This window comes from Ranitomeya imitator, chromosome 1 (assembly GCF_032444005.1).
Source record: "Ranitomeya imitator isolate aRanImi1 chromosome 1, aRanImi1.pri, whole genome shotgun sequence".
In the NCBI taxonomy this organism is placed as follows: domain Eukaryota; kingdom Metazoa; phylum Chordata; class Amphibia; order Anura; family Dendrobatidae; genus Ranitomeya; species Ranitomeya imitator.
Window position 1 is genome coordinate 216,354,298 of NC_091282.1, and position 22,102 is coordinate 216,376,399.

General features: G+C 48.5%; 1 protein-coding gene across 1 annotated transcript in view; it reads left to right on the forward strand.

The window, feature by feature from the left end:
- Window positions 1–14,124: 14,124 nt before the first annotated feature.
- PRRC1 (proline rich coiled-coil 1) overlaps window positions 14,125–22,102 on the forward strand; it is a 36,404-nt gene continuing 28,426 nt past the window's right edge. Inside the window, exons 1-2 of the mRNA XM_069753941.1 lie at window positions 14,125–14,270; window positions 16,470–16,593. Coding sequence (XP_069610042.1) covers window positions 16,485–16,593 — 109 coding nt within the window. The 5' untranslated portion in view covers window positions 14,125–14,270; window positions 16,470–16,484. The remainder of the gene's footprint in view (window positions 14,271–16,469; window positions 16,594–22,102) is intronic.

Here is a 22,102-nt window from a genome sequence, read left to right on the forward strand (position 1 = left end):
GCGGATTTATGGCGGATTTACCGCGTTTTTTTCTGCGCATTTCACTGCGGTTTTACAATTGCGATTTTCTATTGGAGCAGTTGTAAAACCGCTGCGGAATCCGCACAAAGAAGTGACATGCTGCGGAATGTAAACCGCTGCGTTTCCGTGCAGTTTTTCCGCAGCATGTGCACAGCGATTTTTGTTTCCCATAGGTTTACATTGAACTGTACACTCATGGGAAACTGCTGCGGATCCGCAGCGTTTTCCGCAGCGTGTGCACATACCTTTAGAATTAGGCCATGTGCACACGGTGCGGATTTGGCTGCGGATTCGCAGCAGTGTTCCATCAGGTTTACAGTACCATGTAAACATATGAAAAACCAAATCCGCTGTGCCCATGGTGCGGAAAATACCGCGCGGAAACGCTGCGTTGTATTTTCCGCAGCATGTCAATTCTTTGTGCGGATTCCGCAGCGTTTTACACCTGTTCCTCAATAGGAATCCGCAGGTGAAATCCGCACAAAAAACACTGGAAATCCGCGGAAAATCCGCAGGTAAAACACAGTGCCTTTTACCCGCAGATTTTTCAAAAATGGTGCGGAAATATCTCACACGAATCCGCAACGTGGGCACATAGCCTTAGGGTTAGGGTTGGAATTAGGGTTGTGGTTAGGGTTAGGGGTGTGTTGGGGTTAGTGTTGTGGTTAGGGGTGTGTTGGGGTTAGGGTTGTGATTAGGATTATGGCTACAGTTGGGATTAGGGTTAGGGGTGTGTTGGGGTTAGTGTTGGAGTTAGAATTGAGGGGTTTCCACTGTTTAGGCACATCAGGGGTCTCCAAACGCAACATGGCGCCACCATTGATTCCAGCCAATCTCGTATTCAAAAAGTCAAATGGTGCTCCCTCACTTCCGAGCCCTGACGTGTGCCCAAACAGTGGTTTACCCCCACATATGGGGTACCAGCATACTCAGGACAAACTGTGCAACAATTACTGGGGTCCAATTTCTCCTGTTACCCTTGTGAATCTAAAAAAATGCTTGCTAAAACATAATTTTTGAGGAAAGAAAAATGATTTTTTATTTTCACGGCTCTGCGTTGTAAACGTCTGTGAAGCACTTGGGGGTTCAAAGTGCTCACCACATATCTAGATAAGTTCCTTGGGGGGTCTAGTTTCTAAAATGGGGTCACTTGTGGGGGGTTTCTACTGTTTAGGCACACCAGGGGCTCTGCAAACGCAACGTGACACCCGCAGACCATTCCATCAAAGTCTGCATTTCAAAAGTCACTACTTCCCTTCTGAGCCCCGACGTGTGCCCAAACAGTGGTTTACCCCCACATATGGGGTATCAGCGTACTCAGGAGAAACTGGACAACAACTTTTGGGGTCCAATTTCTCCTGTAACCCTTGGGAAAATAAAAAATTCTGGGCTAAATAATTATTTTTGAGGAAAGAAAACGTATTTATTATTTTCACGGCTCTGCATTATAAACTTCTATGAAGCACTTGGGGGTTCAAAGTGCTCACCACACATCTAGATAAGTTCCTTTCAGGGTCTAGTTTCCAAAATGGGGTCACTTGTGGGGGGTTTCTACTGTTTAGGCACATCAGGGGCTCTGCAAACGCAACGTGACGCCCGCAGAGCATTCCATCAAAGTCTGCATTTCAAAACGTCACTACTTCAATTCCAAGCCCCGGCATGTGCCCAAACAGTAGTTTACCCCCACATATGGGGTATCACCGTACTCAGGAGAAACTGGACAACAAATATTGGGGTCAAATTTCTCCTGTTACCCTTGGGAAAATTAAAAAATTCTGGGCTAAATAATTATTTTTGAGGAAAGAAAACGTATTTATTATTTTCACGGCTCTGCATTATAAACTTCTATGAAGCACTTGGGGGTTCAAAGTGCTCACCACACATCTAGATAAGTTCCTTTGGGGGTCTAGTTTCCAAAATGGGGTCAATTGTGGGGGGTTTCTACTGTTAAGCCACATCAGGGGCTCTGCAAATGCAACGTGACGCTCACAGAGCATTCCATCAAAGTCTGCATTTCAAAACGTCACTACTTCACTTCCGAGCCCCGGCATGTGCCCAAACAGTGATTTACCCCCACATATAGGGTATCAGCGTACTCAGGAGAAACTGGACAACAACTTTTGGGGTCAAATTTCTCCTGTTACCCTTGGGAAAATAAAAAATTGCAGGCTAAAAGATCATTTTTGAGAAAATAATTTTTTTTTTTATTTTCATGGCTCTGCGTTATAAACTTCTGTGAAGCACTTGGGGGTTCAAAGTCCTCACCACACATCTAGATTAGTTCCTTTGGGGGTCTAGTTTCTAAAATGGTGTCATTTCTGGGAGATCTCCAATGTTTAGGCACACAGGGGCTCTCCAAACGTGACATGGTGTCCGCTAATGATTGGAGCTAATTTTCCATTTAAAAAGCCAAATGGCGTGCCATCCCTTCCGAGCCCTGCCGTGCGCCCAAACAGTGGTTTACCCCCACATATGGGGTATCAGCGTACTCAGGACAAACTGGACAACAATATTTGGGGTCCAATTTCTCCTATTATCCTTGGCAAAATAGGAAATTCCAGGCTAAAAAATCATTTTTGAGGAAAGAAAAATTATTTTTTATTTTCATGGCTCTGCGTTATAAACTTCTGTGAAGCACCTGGGAGTTTAAAGTGCTCAATATGCATCTAGATAAGTTCCTTGGGGGGTCTAGTTTCCAAAATGGGGTCACTTGTGGGGGAGCTCCAATGTTTAGGCACACAGGGGCTCTCCAAACGCGACATGGTGTCCGCTAACAATTGGAGCTAATTTTCCATTCAAAAAGTCAAATGGCGCGCCTTCTCTTCCGAGCCCTGCCGAGTGCCCAAACAGTGGTTTACCCCCACATATGAGGTATCGGCGTACTCGGGAGAAATTGCCCAACAAATTTTATGATCCATTTTATCCTACTGCCCATGTGAAAATGAAAAAATTGAGGCGAAAAGAATTTTTTTGTGAAAAAAAATTACTTTTTCATTTTTACAGATCAATTTGTGAAGCACCTGAGGGTTTAAAGTGCTCACTAGGCATCTAAATTAGTTCCTTGGGGGGTCTAGTTTCCAAAATGGGGTCACTTGTGGGGGAGCGCCAATGTTTAGGCACACAGGAGCTATCCAAACGCGACATGGTGTCCGCTAACGATGGAAATAATTTTTCATTCAAAAAGTCAAATGGCGCTCCTTCCCTTCCGAGCCTTACCATGTGCCCAAACAGTGGTTTACCTCCACATGTGAGGTATTGGTGTACTCAGGAGAAATTGCCCAACACATTTTAGGATCCATTTTATCCTGTTGCCCATGTGAAAATGAAAAAATTGAGGCTAAAAGAATTTTTTTGCGAAAAAAAAAGTACTTTTTCATTTTTACTGATCAATTTGTGAAGCACCTGGGGGTTCAAAGTGCTCACTATGCATCTAGATAAGTTCCTTGGGGCGTCTAGTTTCCAAAATGGGGTCACTTGTGGGGGAGCTCCAATTTTTAGGCACACGGGGGCTCTCCAAACGTGACATGGTGTCCGCTAAAGAGTGGAGCCAATTTTTGATTCAAAAAGTCAAATGGCGCTCCTTCCCTTCCAAGCCCTGCCGTGCGCCAAAACAGTGGTTTACCCCCACATATGAGGTATCAGCGTACTCAGGACAAATTGGACAACAACTTTCGTGGTTCAGTTTCTCCTTTTACCATTGGGAAAATAAAAAAATTGTTGCTAAAAGATAATTTTTGTGACTAAAAAGTTAAATGTTCATTTTTTCCTTCCATGTTGCTTCTGCTTCTGTGAAGCACCTGAAGGGTTGATAAACTTCTTGAATGTGGTTTTGAGTACCTTGAGGGGTGCAGTTTTTAGAATGGTGTCACTTTTGGGTATTTTCAGCCATATAGACCCCTCAAACTGACTTCAAATGTGAGGTGGTCCCTAAAAAAAATGGTTTTGTAAATTTCGTTGTAAAAATGACAAATCGCTGGTCGAATTTTAACCCTTATAACTTCCTAACAAAAAAAAATTTTGTTCCCAAAATTGTGCTGATGTAAAGTAAACATGTGGGAAATGTTATTTATTAACTATTTTGTGTCACATATCTCTCTGGTTTAACAGAATAAAAATTCAAAATGTGAAAATTGCGAAATTTTCAAAATTTTCGCCAAATTTCCGTGTTTATCACAAATAAATGCAGAATTTATTGACCTAAATTTACCACTAACATGAAGCCCAATATGTCACGAAAAAACAGTCTCAGAACCGCTAGGATCCGTTGAAGCGTTCCTGAGTTATTACCTCATAAAGGGACACTGGTCAGAATTGCAAAAAACGGCAAGGTCTTTAAGGTCAAAATAGGCTGGGTCTTGAAGGGGTTAACAGATCCCGCTGATTCAGAGACTGTTTTTTCATGACATATTGTACTTCATGTTAGTGGTAAAATTTCTTCAATATTACTTGCGATTATTTATGAAAAAAATGGAAATATGGCGAAAATTTTTAAAATTTTGCAATATTCAAACTTTGTATTTTCATGCCCTTAAATCAGAGAGATATGTCACAAAAAATAGTTAATAAATAACATTTCCCACATGTTTACTTTACATCAGCACAATTTTGTAACCAACATTTTTTTTTGTTAGGGAGTTATAAGGGTTAAAAGTTGACCAGCAATTTCTCATTTTTACAACATCATTTTTTTTTAGGGACCACATCACATTTGAAGTCATTTTGAGGGGTCTATATGACAGAAAATACCCAAGTGTGACACCATTCTAAAAAATGCACCCCTCAAGGTGTTCAAAACCACATTCAAGAAGTTTATTAACCCTTAACGTGCTTCACAGGAAATGAAACAATGTGGAAGGAAAAAATGAAAATTAAACATTTTTTTTGCAAACATTTTACTTCAGAACCATTTTTTTTATTTTCACAAGTGCAAAAACAGAAATTTAACCATAAATTATGTTGTGCAATTTCTCCTGAATACGCCAATACCCCATATGTGGGGGTAAACCACTGTTTGGGCGCACCGCAAAGCTTGGAAGAGAAGGAGCGGCGTTTGACTTTTTCAATGTAGAATTGGCTGGAATCGAGATCGGACGCCATGTTGCGTTTGCAGAGCCCCTGATGTGTCTAAACAGTGGAAACTCTCCACAAGTGACACCATTTTGGAAACTAGACCCCTTAAGGAACTTATCTAGATGTGTGGTGAGCACTTTGAACCCCCATGTGCTTCACAGAAGTTTATAACGTTGAGCCGTGAAAATAAAAAAATCGCATTTGTTTACACAAAAATGATCTTTTTGCCCACAAATTCTTATTTTCACAAGGGTAACAGGAGAAATTAGACCACAAAAGTTGTTGTGCAATTTCTCCTGAGTACGTCGATACCTAATATGTGGGGGTAAAGGTACCTTCACACTAAACGACGCTGCAGCGATCCAGACAACGATCCGGATCGCTGCAGCATCGCTGTTTGGTCGCTGGAGAGCTGTCACACAGACCGCTCTCCAGCGACCAACGATGCCGGTAACCAGGGTAAACATCGGGTTACTAAGCGCAGGGCCGTGCTTAGTAACCCGATGTTTACCCTGGTTACCATCCTAAAAGTAAAAAAAACAAACGCTACATACTTACCTACCGCTGTCTGTCCCCGGCGCTTTGCTTCTCTGCTCTGGCTGTGAGCGTCGGGCAGCCGGAAAGCAGAGCGGTGACGTCACCGCTCTGCTTTCCAGCCGCTGTGCTCACAGCCAGAGCAGAGAAGCAGAGCGCCGGGGACAGACAGCGGTAGGTAAGTATGTAGCGTTTGTTTTTTTTACTTTTAGGATGGTAACCAGGGTAAACATCGGGTTACAAAGCGCAACCCTGCGCTTAGTAACCCGACGTTTACCCTGGTTACCAGCGAAGACATCGCTGAATCGGTGTCACACACGCCGATTCAGCGATGTCAGCGGGAGAGCCAGCGACCAAAGAAAGGTCTGGCCCTCTAGCCCCGACCAACGACATCACAGCAGGATTCTGATCGCTGCTGCGTGTCAAACTAAACGATATCGCTAGCGAGGACGCTGCAACGTCACGGATTGCTAGCGATATCGTTTAGTGTGAAGGTACCTTTAACCACTGCTTGGGCGCACCGCAGAGCTTGGAAGAGAAAGAGTGCCGTTTTACTTTTCAATGAAGAATTGTCTGGAATTGAGATTGGACGCCATGTCGCGTTTGGAGAGCCCCTGGTGTGCCAAAACAGTGGAAACCCCCCACAAGTGACCCCTCTTTGGAAACTAGACCCCTTAAGGAACTTATCTAGATGTGAGGTGAGCACTTTAAACCCCCAAGTGCTTCACAGAAATTTATAAAGTAGAGCCGTGAAAATAAAAAATCCTTTTTTTCCCTCAAAAATGATTTTTTAGCCTGCAAATTTTTATTTTCTCAAGGATAACAGGAGACATTGGGCCCCAAAATCTGTTGACCAGTTTGTTCTGAGTATGCTGATACCCCATATATGGGGGGGGGGCACTGTTTGGGCACCCATCGGGGCTCGGAAGGGAAGGAGAGCCGCTTGGAATGCAGACTTTGATGGGATGGTCAGCGGGCATCATGTTGCATTTACAGAGCTCCTGATGTACCTAAACAGTAGAAACCCCCCACAAGTGACCCCATTTTGGAAACTAGACCCCCCCAAAGAGCATATCTAGATGTGTGGTGAGCACTATGAACCCCCAACTGCTTCACAGAAGTTTATAATGTAGAGCCATGAAAATAAAAAAATCATATTTTTTCCACAAAAATGATCTTTTCACCCCCAAATTTTTACTTTCACAAGGGTAACAGGAGAAATTGGACCCCAAAATTTATTGTGCAATTTATGCTGAGTAGGCTGATACCCCATATGTGGGGGGGGGGCCACTGTTTGGGCGCATGACAGAGCTCGGAAGGGAAGGAGCGCCGTTTTGGAATGCAGACTTTGATGGAATGGTCTGCGGGCGTTATGTTGCGTTTGCAGAGCCCCTGATGTGCCTAAACAGTAGAAACTCCCCACAAGTGACCCCATTTTGGAAACTAGACCCCCCAAGGAACTTATCTAGATGTGTGGTGAGAACTTTGAATGCATAAGTGCTTCACAGAAGTTTATAATGCAGAGTCGTGAAAATAAAAAAATAAAAATTTTCCACAAAAAAGATTTTTATCCCCCAAGTTTTTATTTTCACAAAGGTAACAGGAGAAATTGGACCCCAAAAGTTGTTGTCCAATTTATCCCGAGTACGCTGATGCTCCATATGTGGGGGTAAACCACTGTTTGGGCGCACGGCAGAGCTCAGAAGGGAGGGAGCACCATTTGACTTTTTGAGCGCAAAATTGGCTGTCGTGTTTGGAGACCCCCTGATGTACCTAAACAGTGGAAACCCCCCATTTCTAACTCCAACACTAACCCCAACACACCCCTAACCCTAATCCCAACCCGATCCATAATCCTAATCACAAACCTAACGATAATCACAACCCTAACCCCAAAACAACCCTAATCTCAACCCTAAGCATAACCCTAATCAAAACCCTAAATCCAACACACCCCTAATCCTAATCTCAACCCTAACCTCAAACCTAACCCTAATCCCAATACACCCCTAACCCTAATCCCAACCCTAACCTTAACCCTAATCCCAAAGGCTACTTTCACACTTGTGTCGTGTGGCATCCGTCGCAATCCGTCGTTTTGGACAAAAAACAGATCCTGCAAATGTGCCCGCAGGATGCGTTTTTACCCATAGACTTGTATTGCCGACGGATCGCGACGGATGGCCACACGTCGCGTCCGTCGTGCACTGGTTCCGTTGTGTTTTGGCGGACCGTCGTCACAAAAAGTTCAATCTAACATTTTTTTGTACGTCGCGTCCGCCATTTCCAACAGCGCATGCGTGGCTGTAACTCCGCCCCCTCCTCCCCAGGACATAGACTGGGCAGCGGATGCATTGAAAAACTGCATCCACTACCCACGTTGTGCACAATTTTCACAACATGCGTCGGTATGTTGGGCCGATGCATTGCGACGGCCCCATACTAACGCAAGTGTGAAAGAAGCCTAACCCTAGCCCTAAATTTAGCCCCAACCCTAACCCTAAATTTAGCCCCAACTCCTCTAGCTGCTGGCCGGCAGATCATGGCGGGTGCACTGTGCATGCGCCCGCCATTTTCTTACCGGATGAAGAAGCCAGCGGGCAGGAGAGGACGCAGGAGGACCCAGGGACACCGGTAAGTATAACAGGGTCCCCGAATCCCCCTATTTCTCTGTCCTTTGATGTGCGATGATATCAGAGGACAGAGAATGACACATAGCTTTTTTTTTTTTGCGGCCACCATTAAACAGTTAATTACCGGCGATCGCAAAACAGGGGTCGGTAAAAACCGACCCCGATCATGTTCTTTGGGGTCTTGGCTACCCCAGGCAGCCGAGACCCCAAAGATCTTCCGGGTGCCGGCCGGCGGGCGCATGCCATTTTTTGGCCGGAACAAGATGGCGGCGCCTATCGGGAGCCACGAGGAGCACCGGGGGAGACAGGTGAGAATCGGGGACCCCATTTTCTCTGTCCTCTGATGTGCAAACACATCGGAGGACAGAGAAATTAAATGGGAAATCGCGTTTTTTTTTTTGCGACCGCCGGTAAACGGTTAATTACCGGCGTCGCAACCCAGGGGTCGGTAAAAAAAACCCCGAATCATGTTCTCTGGGGTCTCGGCTACCCCCGGCAACAGGGGTGGATTAAGGGTAGCCAGGGCCCCGGGCTGTTCACACACTGTGGGCCCCCCCCGGTCATGTGACGGGGGTCATGTGACGGGGGTCATGTGACGGGGGTCATGTGACGGGGGTCATGTGACGGGGGTCATGTGACGGGGGTCATGATATACCCGAACCAGATTATACCAGAAAAATGGCCGGGCCCTACTCTACTGTAACCTATTAAATATTTGTTAAAATCTGCAATACAATTTAGGTATAGCTTGACCAATAATATCACATACAAGGAACAAATACAACCGCACCGTGACCAGACCACAAATTACAACCACAGTGATCGAATAATATCACATACAAGGAACAAATACCACAACACCATGTCAAGACCACATATTACCACTTGGTGACCAAATAGCACATACAAGGGACAAATACCACAACACCATTTCCAGACCACATACGTATTACCACCACATAGTGACTGAATACTACAATACTGATCAGTAATAAAAAAACAACACAATACTATCACCATAAGTGCCAGTATTCACAGGAGATCTGTACTTAGTATGCAGTGTCTGTGTAGAGGTAATACTGAGATCACTGGTGACATTATACACAGGACCTCTATATAGTATACAGTGTATAGTGTCAGTGTATAGGTAACACTGACTCACCAGTGACGTCTCTAGGTGAAGTCCTTCATCTTTCATCCAGCACAGACCGCCATCATTCCTTCCAGCCAGGACTCGTTTCTGCAGGAAATAACACAGTTATCTCGAGCTCCACTTGCAGAACACATTACTTAATTTTTCACAACTTCTACATTACACCACATGAAGATAAAAAGGCGATATAGTGTCACTCTGCACAATAACAGGACCGCCCCCCCATTTAAAACAGTATACTCAAAAAATAAAATAAATACATCACTGAAGTAACAATATCCCTTAATTAGCCCCTATGGTAATAATATTCCCCACCCTGGCTCCGTTTATCTCATTCCTGGCTCCAGCCATATGTTCTCCCATCCTGCACTCATGAGTATCCATTCTACCCCATATGATCTCCACATCCTGCCCCATCTGTCTCCATCGTATCCATCCTGCCCCATGATCCAATCCTGCCCCATGTCTCCAATCATGCCCCGTGCCTACATTCTGCCCATGCCTCCAGTCCTGCCCCCAGTGTGTCCAGCATATTACCCCCAGTGTGTCCAGCAATCTGGCCCAGTGTCTCCAGCATTGCCCCAGTGTGTCCAGCAATCATCTGCCCCAGTGTATCCAGCATTGCCCCAGTGTGTCCAGCAATCATCTGCCCCAGTGTCTCCAGCAATCATCTGCCCCAGTGTCTCCAGCAATCATCTGCCCCAGTGTGTCCTCCAGCAATCTGCCCCCAGTGTGTCCTCCAGCAATCTGCCCCCAGTGTGTCCTCCAGCAATCTGCCCCCAGTGTGTCCTCCAGCAATCTGCCCCACTGTCTCCAGCATTGCCCCACTGTCTCCAGCAATCTGCCCCCAGTGTGTCCTCCAGCAATCTGCCCCCAGTGTGTCCTCCAGCAATCTGCCCCAATGTCTCCAGCATTGCCCCACTGTCTCCAGCAATCTGCCCCACTGTCTCCAGCAATCTGCCCCACTGTTTCCAGCAATCTGCCCCCAGTGTGTCCTCCAGCAATCTGCCCCCAGTGTCCGTCCTCCAGCCGTCTGCCCCCAGTGTCCGTCCTCCAGCCATCTGCCCCCAGTGTCCGTCCTCCAGCCATCTGCCCCCAGTGTCCGTCCTCCAGCCATCTGCCCCCAGTGTCCGTCCTCCAGCCATCTGCCCCCAGTGTCCGTCCTCCAGCCATCTACCCCCAGTGTCCGTCCTCCAGCCATCTGCCCCCAGTGTCCGTCCTCCAGCCATCTGCCCCCAGTGTCCGTCCTCCAGCCATCTGCCCCCAGTGTCCGTCCTCCAGCCATCTGCCCCCAGTGTGCGTCCTCCAGCCATCTGCCCCCAGTGTGCGTCCTCCAGCCATCTGCCCCCAGTGTGCGTCCTCCAGCCATCTGCCCCCAGTGTGCGTCCTCCAGCCATCTGCCCTCAGTGTCCGTCCTCCAGCCATCTGCCCTCAGTGTCCGTCCTCCAGCCATCTGCCCTCAGTGTCCGTCCTCCAGCCATCTGCCCCCAATGTCCGTCCTCCAGTCATCTGCCCCCAGTGTCCGTCCTCCAGCCATCTGCCCTCAGTGTCCGTCCTCCAGCCATCTGCCCCCAGTGTCCGTCCTCCAGCCATCTGCCCCCAGTGTCCGTCCTCCAGCCATCTGCCCCCAGTGTGCGTCCTCCAGCCATCTGCCCCCAGTGTCCGTCCTCCAGCCATCTGCCCCCAGTGTCCGTCCTCCAGCCATCTGCCCCCAGTGTGCGTCCTCCAGCCATCTGCCCCCAGTGTGCGTCCTCCAGCCATCTGCCCCCAGTGTGCGTCCTCCAGCCATCTGCCCCCAGTGTGCGTCCTCCAGCCATCTGCCCTCAGTGTCCGTCCTCCAGCCATCTGCCCTCAGTGTCCGTCCTCCAGCCATCTGCCCTCAGTGTCCGTCCTCCAGCCATCTGCCCCCAATGTCCGTCCTCCAGCCATCTGCCCCCAGTGTCCGTCCTCCAGCCATCTGCCCTCAGTGTCCGTCCTCCAGCCATCTGCCCCCAGTGTCCGTCCTCCAGCCATCTGCCCCCAGTGTCCGTCCTCCAGCCATCTGCCCCCAGTGTGCGTCCTCCAGCCATCTGCCCCCAGTGTCCGTCCTCCAGCCATCTGCCCCCAGTGTCCGTCCTCCAGCCATCTGCCCCCAGTGTGCGTCCTCCAGCCATCTGCCCCCAGTGTCCGTCCTCCAGCCATCTGCCCCCAGTGTGCGTCCTCCAGCCATCTGCCCCCAGTGTCCGTCCTCCAGCCATCTGCCCTCAGTGTCCGTCCTCCAGCCATCTGCCCCCAGTGTCCGTCCTCCAGCCATCTGCCCCCAGTGTGCGTCCTCCAGCCATCTGCCCCCAGTGTGCGTCCTCCAGCCATCTGCCCCCAGTGTGCGTCCTCCAGCCATCTGCCCCCAGTGTGCGTCCTCCAGCCATCTGCCCCCAGTGTGCGTCCTCCAGCCATCTGCCCCCAGTGTGCGTCCTCCAGCCATCTGCCCCAGTGTGCGTCCTCCAGCCATCTGCCCTCAGTGTGTGTCCACCGTTATAAAAAAAAAAAAAAAACTCCTCACCTGTCCTCGCTCCAGCGCCGCGGTGAGCTCCCTCCAACAGAGCACACTCGCCGGCGACTGACAATGACGTCAGACGCCGGCGACGTGTGCGCGCGGCCGACATCAGCCGCCAGCCTCCAAATGGCTGGCGGCTGGTGTTAACTATTGACGTGCGGGCGCGCGCCCGCACATCAATAGGAAACCGCCGCAGCGCCGGAAGGGGCCCGGTGAGCAGATGAGAAGGGGCCCGATGCGGGCCCCCTCTCTCTGCCCACCGGTTACGGCAGGAGCACATAAATGCCGGCGGCGGCATTCACAGATGATTAGCAGAGGGTCGATCTCTGCGGTAGCCCAGGGCCCCCCCAGACCACAGGGCCCTGGGCTACCGCCCATATTGACCCTCTGATAATCCGCCCCTGCCCGGCAACCGAGACCCCAGAGAAAATCCGACTCTGGGGGCGCTATTCACTTTTTCCACAGCGCCGTTAATTAACGGCGCTGTGGTTTAAGTACCCTTAACTGCCGCTGTTAAAAGGCGTATCGGCGGTCGTTAAGGGATTAAAACCATCCTGTGCTCTGTCCTGCTCCTCTCTGGCAGGAAGAAGCTGGTGCACTGAATGCAATGTGGGCGTGTCTGCAGTTTGGCAGAGGCAGCTCAGGTACAGTGTCGGTATTCATTTTCCCAGGGGCGTATACACCTATGTTTCCCCCCTTTCACCGGTCTATAGACAGCGGTAGTGCAGGGAGATCATGTCTCCCTGCACTACTGTGGTGCTTAACTACATCGGTGTGCTGTACACACCGATATAGTTAACAGTGGCAGAAGCTCCAGGTGGGCTCCTCAGAGCAAGGGGCCCGGGGCGAGCGCACCCTCTGCCACACTGGTAGCTACGGTACTGAGAAGTGGGTTTAAGTATGTGTCCATGACAGAACACCTGAGAGGCTTGTGGCAGAAAACCGGCGTGACTGGAAACCAGATGTGACGCGATGGTGGATCGCACCAGAAGTGCCAATAGAAGAAGTATGTTACGATCCATTCCGGAGATGCTGTGAATGAGATGAAAACTGGGCACCAAAACCAGGAGAATTAAAGGGAACCTGTCACCTGAATTTGGCGGGACAGGTTTGCGGTCATATGGGCGGGGTTTTCGGGTGTTTGATTCACCCTTTCCTTACCCGCTGGCTGCATGCTGGCCACAATATTGGGTTGAAGTTCATGCTGTGTCCTCCGTAGCACACGCCTGCGCAAGGCAATAATGGCACAGAGCCCATTTGAACTGTATTGTGTCTGCTCCAACGGGGGTTCAGACAGACCTCCGCCGTCTCTGAATAAAGGCCATGTGAGGGGTCTGTGAATAAAGACCATGTGAGAGGTCTCTGCATAACGGCCACGTGAGGGGTCTCTGAATAAAGACCATGTGAGGGGTCTCTGCATAACGGCCACGTGAGGAGTCTCTGCATAAAGACCATGTGAGGGGTCTCTGCATAACGGCCACGTGAGGAGTCTCTGAAAAAAGGCCATGTGAGGGGTCTGTGAATAAAGACCATGTGAGGGGTCTCTGCATAAAGGCCATGTGAGCGGTCTCTGCATAAAGGCCATGTGAGGGGTCTCTGCGGTCAGTGCGGAGGCCATTGTGAGAACAGCACACCACTCGTGTTTGTCAGGAATGGCCACCATTACGAGGACATTCACCTATTGCGGTACATTGGCCCTTAGTCTATTGGGAAGCCCACCGGTCTGTCCTGTTATGTACAGTACACTGAAGCAGGGGTCCCATTAACTATTGGGTCCGTTAGGGTTTTAGAAATGAAAAATTCTACATGCAGCACCTTATTCTTTATAAAACGACTCATAAGAGACCCCATAAATCAGCACAAGTGTGAAGTCAGCCAGTCACACACCAGCTGGGGCATATACTGCATAGACAGCACAATTCCCAGGGAGGGACAATAGACAGTGTAGTGGTGTAGTTCACACTTGTGCGGATTTCTGGCCTCCGTTATGTGCTGCTGTATACTCCGCACAGCGGCCCCAGGACCTGCCGTCACACCGTGGCACACACCGTGGCACAGAGCGTGGCACAGAGCGCACACACCGTGGCACAGAGCGCACACACCGTGGCACAGAGCGCACACTCCGGCTCGCACGCAGCAGACACGCCCCCGGCCATGGAGCCGCTCTCCCCGCCTAGTCCGGGTTACGTGGCAGCGCTACCGTCACCAGCAGCAGCAGCACAGCGGCGGACATATTACATGCCGGCCCTGGGTGAGCGGTGACCGGCTGTGCCCCGTTATCCAGCGCTACGGACCCGGGCGGTGATACGCGGAGCGGCCGGGGCAGGTGAGGAGAGTCCCGGGTGACGTGTGACCGGCGGCAGGAATGTCCCCGCAGCCACACATTCCGGAGCCGCCGCCTCACCCCTGCTGCACAGAGGGCACTCGGCGGGGAATGCTGGGAAGTGTAGTCACGCCGTGTGTGCTTGTCTGTGATGTGAGGAGCCGTGTGGCTTGTTACTGGGGTCTGGGGCTTGTGGCTGGAGCAGTCAGCTGGAGGGGAGGAGGCAGGAACCAGCATGAGACATAACAGCCCCCTGCTTCCCTAATGTGTGGGGAGAACCCTATACTCTGGATGTCAGCACTTCTGATGTCAGCAAATCAGAGGCACAGAAAAGGGTCACATGACAGGAACGCACCAGTGTTGTGGACCACTTGCATCCACTGGAAACAATGGCTGGCCTATGATTCACATGAAAACTCAGAAGATTTCCAAAGGCAGCTGCTCCCATTGTAATCCCGCCATTCATACCAGCTGATTGCTTGGGAGGCGGATACGCTGTGGATTTCTGCTCCTGATAAACTGCAGTCATCTAAAATCTGCAGCTGTACCTCGCCCAGATCTTGGCCACAGTTTACAGCATATTTTCACGGCGTGTCTCACCAGATTGTCTATGTTTTCATCCACGCTGCAGGTTCTGTAATACCACCTGAGAAGCGCGCTGCGGACCCTCCCCCGTGTCTGTGCCATAATAGGGGGTCAGAAGAGCGCGGTGATCTGTCTGATATCCGCAGACTGTCAGGATGGAGAACCGCGTTTCTCCATCTCCTGCTTATCTGAGAGAATCGGATCACACTGTGCTAGTGTGCTGTCACTGGTCAGACTCCGATCACACTGTGCCCAATGAGAAATATTACGGGCGTGTGACCCAGACCTTAGGCCGATGTCAGGTGACCCCATGACAAATCGTACGGGTGTAATCCAGTAAGATGACACTCTCCATCCTTATTGTCTGCCATGTGTCCATATTTTATATCCGTGTGATTCACTTTCATACATCTACGTTAAAAATGTACAAGATCAAATCCAGTTTCCTGGGTTAATAATGGAAATATAGCCGTAAAATCTGGTGATTACAGATGTTGACCGTGAATATAAAGCCGGCCTCATTGTGCTAAAAAACAGACATATAGGAGCAGATTTAGGCCACGGTCACACTATCAGAATTTGGTGAGGTTTTTACCTCAGTATTCGTAAGCCAAAACCAGGAGGGCGACAGTCAACAAAAAGTATTAGGCCACTTTCACACATCAGTACTTGGTGAGGTTTTTACCTCAGTATTCGTAAGCCAAAACCAGGAGTGGAACAGTCAGACGAAAAGTATTAGGCCACTTTCACACATCAGTACTTGGTGAGGTTTTTACCTCAGTATTTGTAAGCCCAAACCAGGAGTGGGACAGTCAGACGAAAAGTATTAGGCCACTTTCACACATCAGTATTTGGTGAGGTTTTTACCTCAGTATTTGTAAGCCCAAACCAGGAGTGGGACAGTCAGACGAAAAGTATTAGGACACTTTCACACATCAGTATTTGGTGAGGTTTTTACCTCAGTATTCGTAAGCCAAAACTAGGAGTATTTCTATTATACGTTTGTCTGACTGTTCCACTCCTGTTTTTTTTGTTACAAATACTGAGGTAAAATACTGATCAAATCCTGAACGTGGTAACCTGTCCTTACTAGTCTTGGCTAAAATTCCCATAGCAGAAGTTTATACCTCGCAGTCAGATGTGCCAAAGGTTCTCCAGCGGTGTATGGCGTGCGCTAACTTTGGTGCGTTCGGGTGTGAGCTGGACTTCTTTTCTGTTCCTAAGCCTGAGAAAAGAAAAATGTGCTCAGGCCAGTCAAAAACGTGTCTGATTTTCTGAATCCCCTCTTTAGACATTTGCTAAAGTGGAGGCACAGGAATCCTCTAAACCAGATCTTACATGCGTTGTACGGAAGTTTTTATCACATCGTTTGGGTCAGATTTCTGTTCCATCGGGTCTAGTAAATCTCCCCCATGTTGTGATGTATCAGGAATATACATATTACCAGCCATGGCTGCTGTTATAACATTCACATCAGGTTCAGGAATTCTGGAGTCTCTGACCCATAAAAATACCCTTTCAAGTGCCTCAAACATCTATAGAAGGTTAGTAAGTGGCAGGAGACGTGCTGTCTGTGTAAGGTACAATGTGTTTGTGCTGATCACGTTTTACTTACAGAGCCCATCGCAGAAAATGATGGAAGAGAGCGGCATAGAGACCACCCCTCCGAGCACCCCTCCGCCCAGCACCGCGGGGACGTCACATACAGCTGCTACAGCCATTGCCACCTCAGTTCCTCCAGGTAGAGTCCGTGTGTCCCTGTGACCTGACGCTGTCTGTTAGACAGAATTTATAACTGATGCATATATGTTTGGTGAAACGTGATCTGATTGGGGGAGTGCTACGTCTGGAAGTTGTACGGATTTGTCCTAAAACCATCAGTTGTGTGGACATCACTGTGACTATTGGCATATATGCTCTGTACTCTAGACCTCTGGATTCAGTTTTGGACCTTACGGTGTTTTCTTAAAGGAGTGATCCAGCAATAACAATGATTGCTTTCAGTCCTCAGACAAGTAAATAGTAGATTGGATTCTCATCATTGCTGCACCCCATTCTCTCTTTCTCTTAACCCTCCGTCACATACAATATTCGGACTAACGAGTTCACATACAATGTGCCTGTCAGGTGCCTGCTGGAAAAATACCTATAATATCTAATGTTTGCAATTTCAGTGCTCTAAAAGTGATCAGTGACCTTCATAGGGATGTAATAAAAGAGACTACACATAATCAGTTGCAAAAAAAAACATTTACTTAACATAAAACTAATAACTATGAAATACAAACTTTTCAAAACTCCCGCCAAATAGTCCCCAGTTCGACTCTCTCAAAAAAATGTACAAAGAAAATTTTTGAACACAAACTTAATTTTAAGGTACCTTAACCCCTTCCCGACCTTTGACGCCACGTAGGCGTCATGAAAGTCGGTGCCAATCCGACCCATGACGCCTATGCGGCGTCATGGAAAGATCGCGTCCCTGCAGATCGGGTGAAAGGGTTAACTCCCATTTCACCCGATCTGCAGGGACAGGGGGAGTGGTAGTTTAGCCCAGGGGGGGTGGCTTCACCCCCTCGTGGCTACGATCGCTCTGATTGGCTGTTGAAAGTGAAACTGCCAATCAGAGCGATTTGTAATATTTCACCCATTATAACGGGTGAAATATTACAATCCAGCCATGGCCGATGCTGAAATATCATCGGCCATGGCTGGAAATACTAGTGTGCCCCCACCCCACCCCTCCGATCGCCCCCCCACCTCCCCGATCTGGCCGGTACACTGCTACGGCTCCCCTCCGCCCTGTGCTCCGCTCCCCCCCGTGCTCGTGTCCGCTCCCCCCGTGCTCCAATCACCCCCCCGTGCTCCAATCACCCCCCCTGCACTCCGATCCACCCCCCCCCCCCGTGCTCCGTTCCACCCCCCCGTGCTCCGTTCCAGCCCCCCCGTGCTCCGTTCCACGCCCCCCGCGCTCCGTTCCACCCCTCCCGCGCTCCGATTCCCCCCCCCCCGTGCTCCGATCCCCCCCCCCCCCCCCCCCGTGGTCCCCCCCCACCCTATCATACTTACCGATCCAGCCGTGGTCCCGTCCGTCTTCTCCCGGGCGCCGCCATCTTCCAAAATGGCGGGCGCATACGCAGTGCGCCCGCCGAATCTGCCGGCCGGCAGATTCGTTCCAAAGTGCATTTTGATCACTGAGATATAATCTATCTCAGTGATCAAAATAAAAAAAATAATAAATGACCCCCCCCCCTTTGTCACCCCCATAGGTAGGGACAATAAAAAAATAAAGAAATTTTTTTTTTTCCACTAATGTTAGAATAGGGTTAGGGTTAGGGTTAGGGGTAGGGGTAGGGCTAGGGGTAGGGTTAGGGTTAGGGCTAGGGTTAGGGCTAGGGTTAGGGTTAGGAATGTGCACACGTATTCTGGTCCTCTGCGGATTTTTCCGCTGCGGATTTGATAAATCCGCAGTGCTAAACCGCTGCGGATTTATGGCGGATTTACCGCGTTTTTTTCTGCGCATTTCACTGCGGTTTTACAATTGCGATTTTCTATTGGAGCAGTTGTAAAACCGCTGCGGAATCCGCACAAAGAAGTGACATGCTGCGGAATGTAAACCGCTGCGTTTCCGTGCAGTTTTTCCGCAGCATGTGTACAGCGATTTTTGTTTCCCATAGGTTTACATTGAACTGTACACTCATGGGAAACTGCTGCGGATCCGCAGCGTTTTCCGCAGCGTGTGCACATACCTTTAGAATTAGGCTATGTGCACACGGTGCGGATTTGGCTGCGGATTCGCAGCAGTGTTCAATCAGGTTTACAGTACCATGTAAACATATGAAAAACCAAATCCGCTGTGCCCATGGTGCGGAAAATACCGCGCGGAAACGCTGCGTTGTATTTTCCGCAGCATGTCAATTCTTTGTGCGGATTCCGCAGCGTTTTACACCTGTTCCTCAATAGGAATCCGCAGGTGAAATCCGCACAAAAAACACTGGAAATCCGCGGAAAATCCGCAGGTAAAACACAGTGCCTTTTACCCGCAGATTTTTCAAAAATGGTGCGGAAATATCTCACACGAATCCGCAACGTGGGCACATAGCCTTAGGGTTAGGGTTGGAATTAGGGTTGTGGTTAGGGTTAGGGGTGTGTTGGGGTTAGTGTTGTGGTTAGGGGTGTGTTGGGGTTAGGGTTGTGATTAGGATTATGGCTACAGTTGGGATTAGGGTTAGGGGTGTGTTGGGGTTAGTGTTGGAGTTAGAATTGAGGGGTTACCACTGTTTAGGCACATCAGGGGTCTCCAAACGCAACATGGCGCCACCATTGATTCCAGCCAATCTCGTATTCAAAAAGTCAAATGGCGCTCCCTCACTTCCGAGCCCTGACGTGTGCCCAAACAGTGGTTTACCCCCACATATGGGGTACCAGCATACTCAGGACAAACTGCGCAACAATTACTGGGGTCCAATTTCTCCTGTTACCCTTGTGAATCTAAAAAAATGCTTGCTAAAACATAATTTTTGAGGAAAGAAAAATGATTTTTTATTTTCACGGCTCTGCGTTGTAAACGTCTGTGAAGCACTTGGGGGTTCAAAGTGCTCACCACATATCTAGATAAGTTCCTTGGGGGGTCTAGTTTCTAAAATGGGGTCACTTGTGGGGGGTTTCTACTGTTTAGGCACACCAGGGGCTCTGCAAACGCAACGTGACACCCGCAGACCATTCCATCAAAGTCTGCATTTCAAAAGTCACTACTTCCCTTCTGAGCCCCGACGTGTGCCCAAACAGTGGTTTACCCCCACATATGGGGTATCAGCGTACTCAGGAGAAACTGGACAACAACTTTTGGGGTCCAATTTCTCCTGTAACCCTTGGGAAAATAAAAAATTCTGGGCTAAATAATTATTTTTGAGGAAAGAAAACGTATTTATTATTTTCACGGCTCTGCATTATAAACTTCTATGAAGCACTTGGGGGTTCAAAGTGCTCACCACACATCTAGATAAGTTCCTTTCAGGGTCTAGTTTCCAAAATGGGGTCACTTGTGGGGGGTTTCTACTGTTTAGGCACATCAGGGGCTCTGCAAACGCAACGTGACGCCCGCAGAGCATTCCATCAAAGTCTGCATTTCAAAACGTCACTACTTCAATTCCAAGCCCCGGCATGTGCCCAAACAGTAGTTTACCCCCACATATGGGGTATCACCGTACTCAGGAGAAACTGGACAACAAATATTGGGGTCAAATTTCTCCTGTTACCCTTGGGAAAATTAAAAAATTCTGGGCTAAATAATTATTTTTGAGGAAAGAAAACGTATTTATTATTTTCACGGCTCTGCATTATAAACTTCTATGAAGCACTTGGGGGTTCAAAGTGCTCACCACACATCTAGATAAGTTCCTTTGGGGGTCTAGTTTCCAAAATGGGGTCACTTGTGGGGGGTTTCTACTGTTAAGCCACATCAGGGGCTCTGCAAACGCAACGTGACGCCCACAGAGCATTCCATCAAAGTCTGCATTTCAAAACGTCACTACTTCACTTCCGAGCCCCGGCATGTGCCCAAACAGTGATTTACCCCCACATATGGGGTATCAGCGTACTCAGGAGAAACTGGACAACAACTTTTGGGATCAAATTTCTCCTGTTACCCTTGGGAAAATAAAAAATTGCAGGCTAAAAGATCATTTTTGAGAAAATAATTTTTTTTTTTATTTTCATGGCTCTGCGTTATAAACTTCTGTGAAGCACTTGGGGGTTCAAAGTCCTCACCACACATCTAGATTAGTTCCTTTGGGGGTCTAGTTTCTAAAATGGTGTCATTTCTGGGGGATCTCCAATGTTTAGGCACACAGGGGCTCTCCAAACGTGACATGGTGTCCGCTAATGATTGGAGCTAATTTTCCATTTAAAAAGCCAAATGGCGTGCCATCCCTTCCGAGCCCTGCCGTGCGCCCAAACAGTGGTTTACCCCCACATATGGGGTATCAGCGTACTCAGGACAAACTGGACAACAATATTTGGGGTCCAATTTCTCCTATTATCCTTGGCAAAATAGGAAATTCCAGGCTAAAAAATCATTTTTGAGGAAAGAAAAATTATTTTTTATTTTCATGGCTCTGCGTTATAAACTTCTGTGAAGCACCTGGGGGTTTAAAGTGCTCAATATGCATCTAGATAAGTTCCTTGGGGGGTCTAGTTTCCAAAATGGGGTCACTTGTGCGGGAGCTCCAATGTTTAGGCACACAGGGGCTCTCCAAACGCGACATGGTGTCCGCTAACAATTGGAGCTAATTTTCCATTCAAAAAGTCAAATGGCGCGCCTTCTCTTCCGAGCCCTGCCGAGTGCCCAAACAGTGGTTTACCCCCACATATGAGGTATCGGCGTACTCGGGAGAAATTGGCCAACAAATTTTATGATCCATTTTATCCTACTGCCCATGTGAAAATGAAAAAATTGAGGCGAAAAGAATTTTTTTGTGAAAAAAAATTACTTTTTCATTTTTACAGATCAATTTGTGAAGCACCTGAGGGTTTAAAGTGCTCACTAGGCATCTAAATTAGTTCCTTGGGGGGTCTAGTTTCCAAAATGGGGTCACTTGTGGGGGAGCGCCAATGTTTAGGCACACAGGAGCTATCCAAACGCGACATGGTGTCCGCTAACGATGGAAATAATTTTTCATTCAAAAAGTCAAATGGCGCTCCTTCCCTTCCGAGCCTTACCATGTGCCCAAACAGTGGTTTACCTCCACATGTGAGGTATTGGTGTACTCAGGAGAAATTTCCCAACACATTTTAGGATCCATTTTATCCTGTTGCCCATGTGAAAATGAAAAAATTGAGGCTAAAAGAATTTTTTTGTGAAAAAAAAGTACTTTTTCATTTTTACGGATCAATTTGTGAAGCACCTGGGGGTTCAAAGTGCTCACTATGCATCTAGATAAGTTCCTTGGGGCGTCTAGTTTCCAAAATGGGGTCACTTGTGGGGGAGCTCCAATTTTTAGGCACACGGGGGCTCTCCAAACGTGACATGGTGTCCGCTAAAGAGTGGAGCCAATTTTTGATTCAAAAAGTCAAATGGCGCTCCTTCCCTTCCAAGCCCTGCCGTGCGCCAAAACAATGGTTTACCCCCACATATGAGGTATCAGCGTACTCAGGACAAATTGGACAACAACTTTCGTGGTTCAGTTTCTCCTTTTACCATTGGGAAAATAAAAAAATTGTTGCTAAAAGATAATTTTTGTGACTAAAAAGTT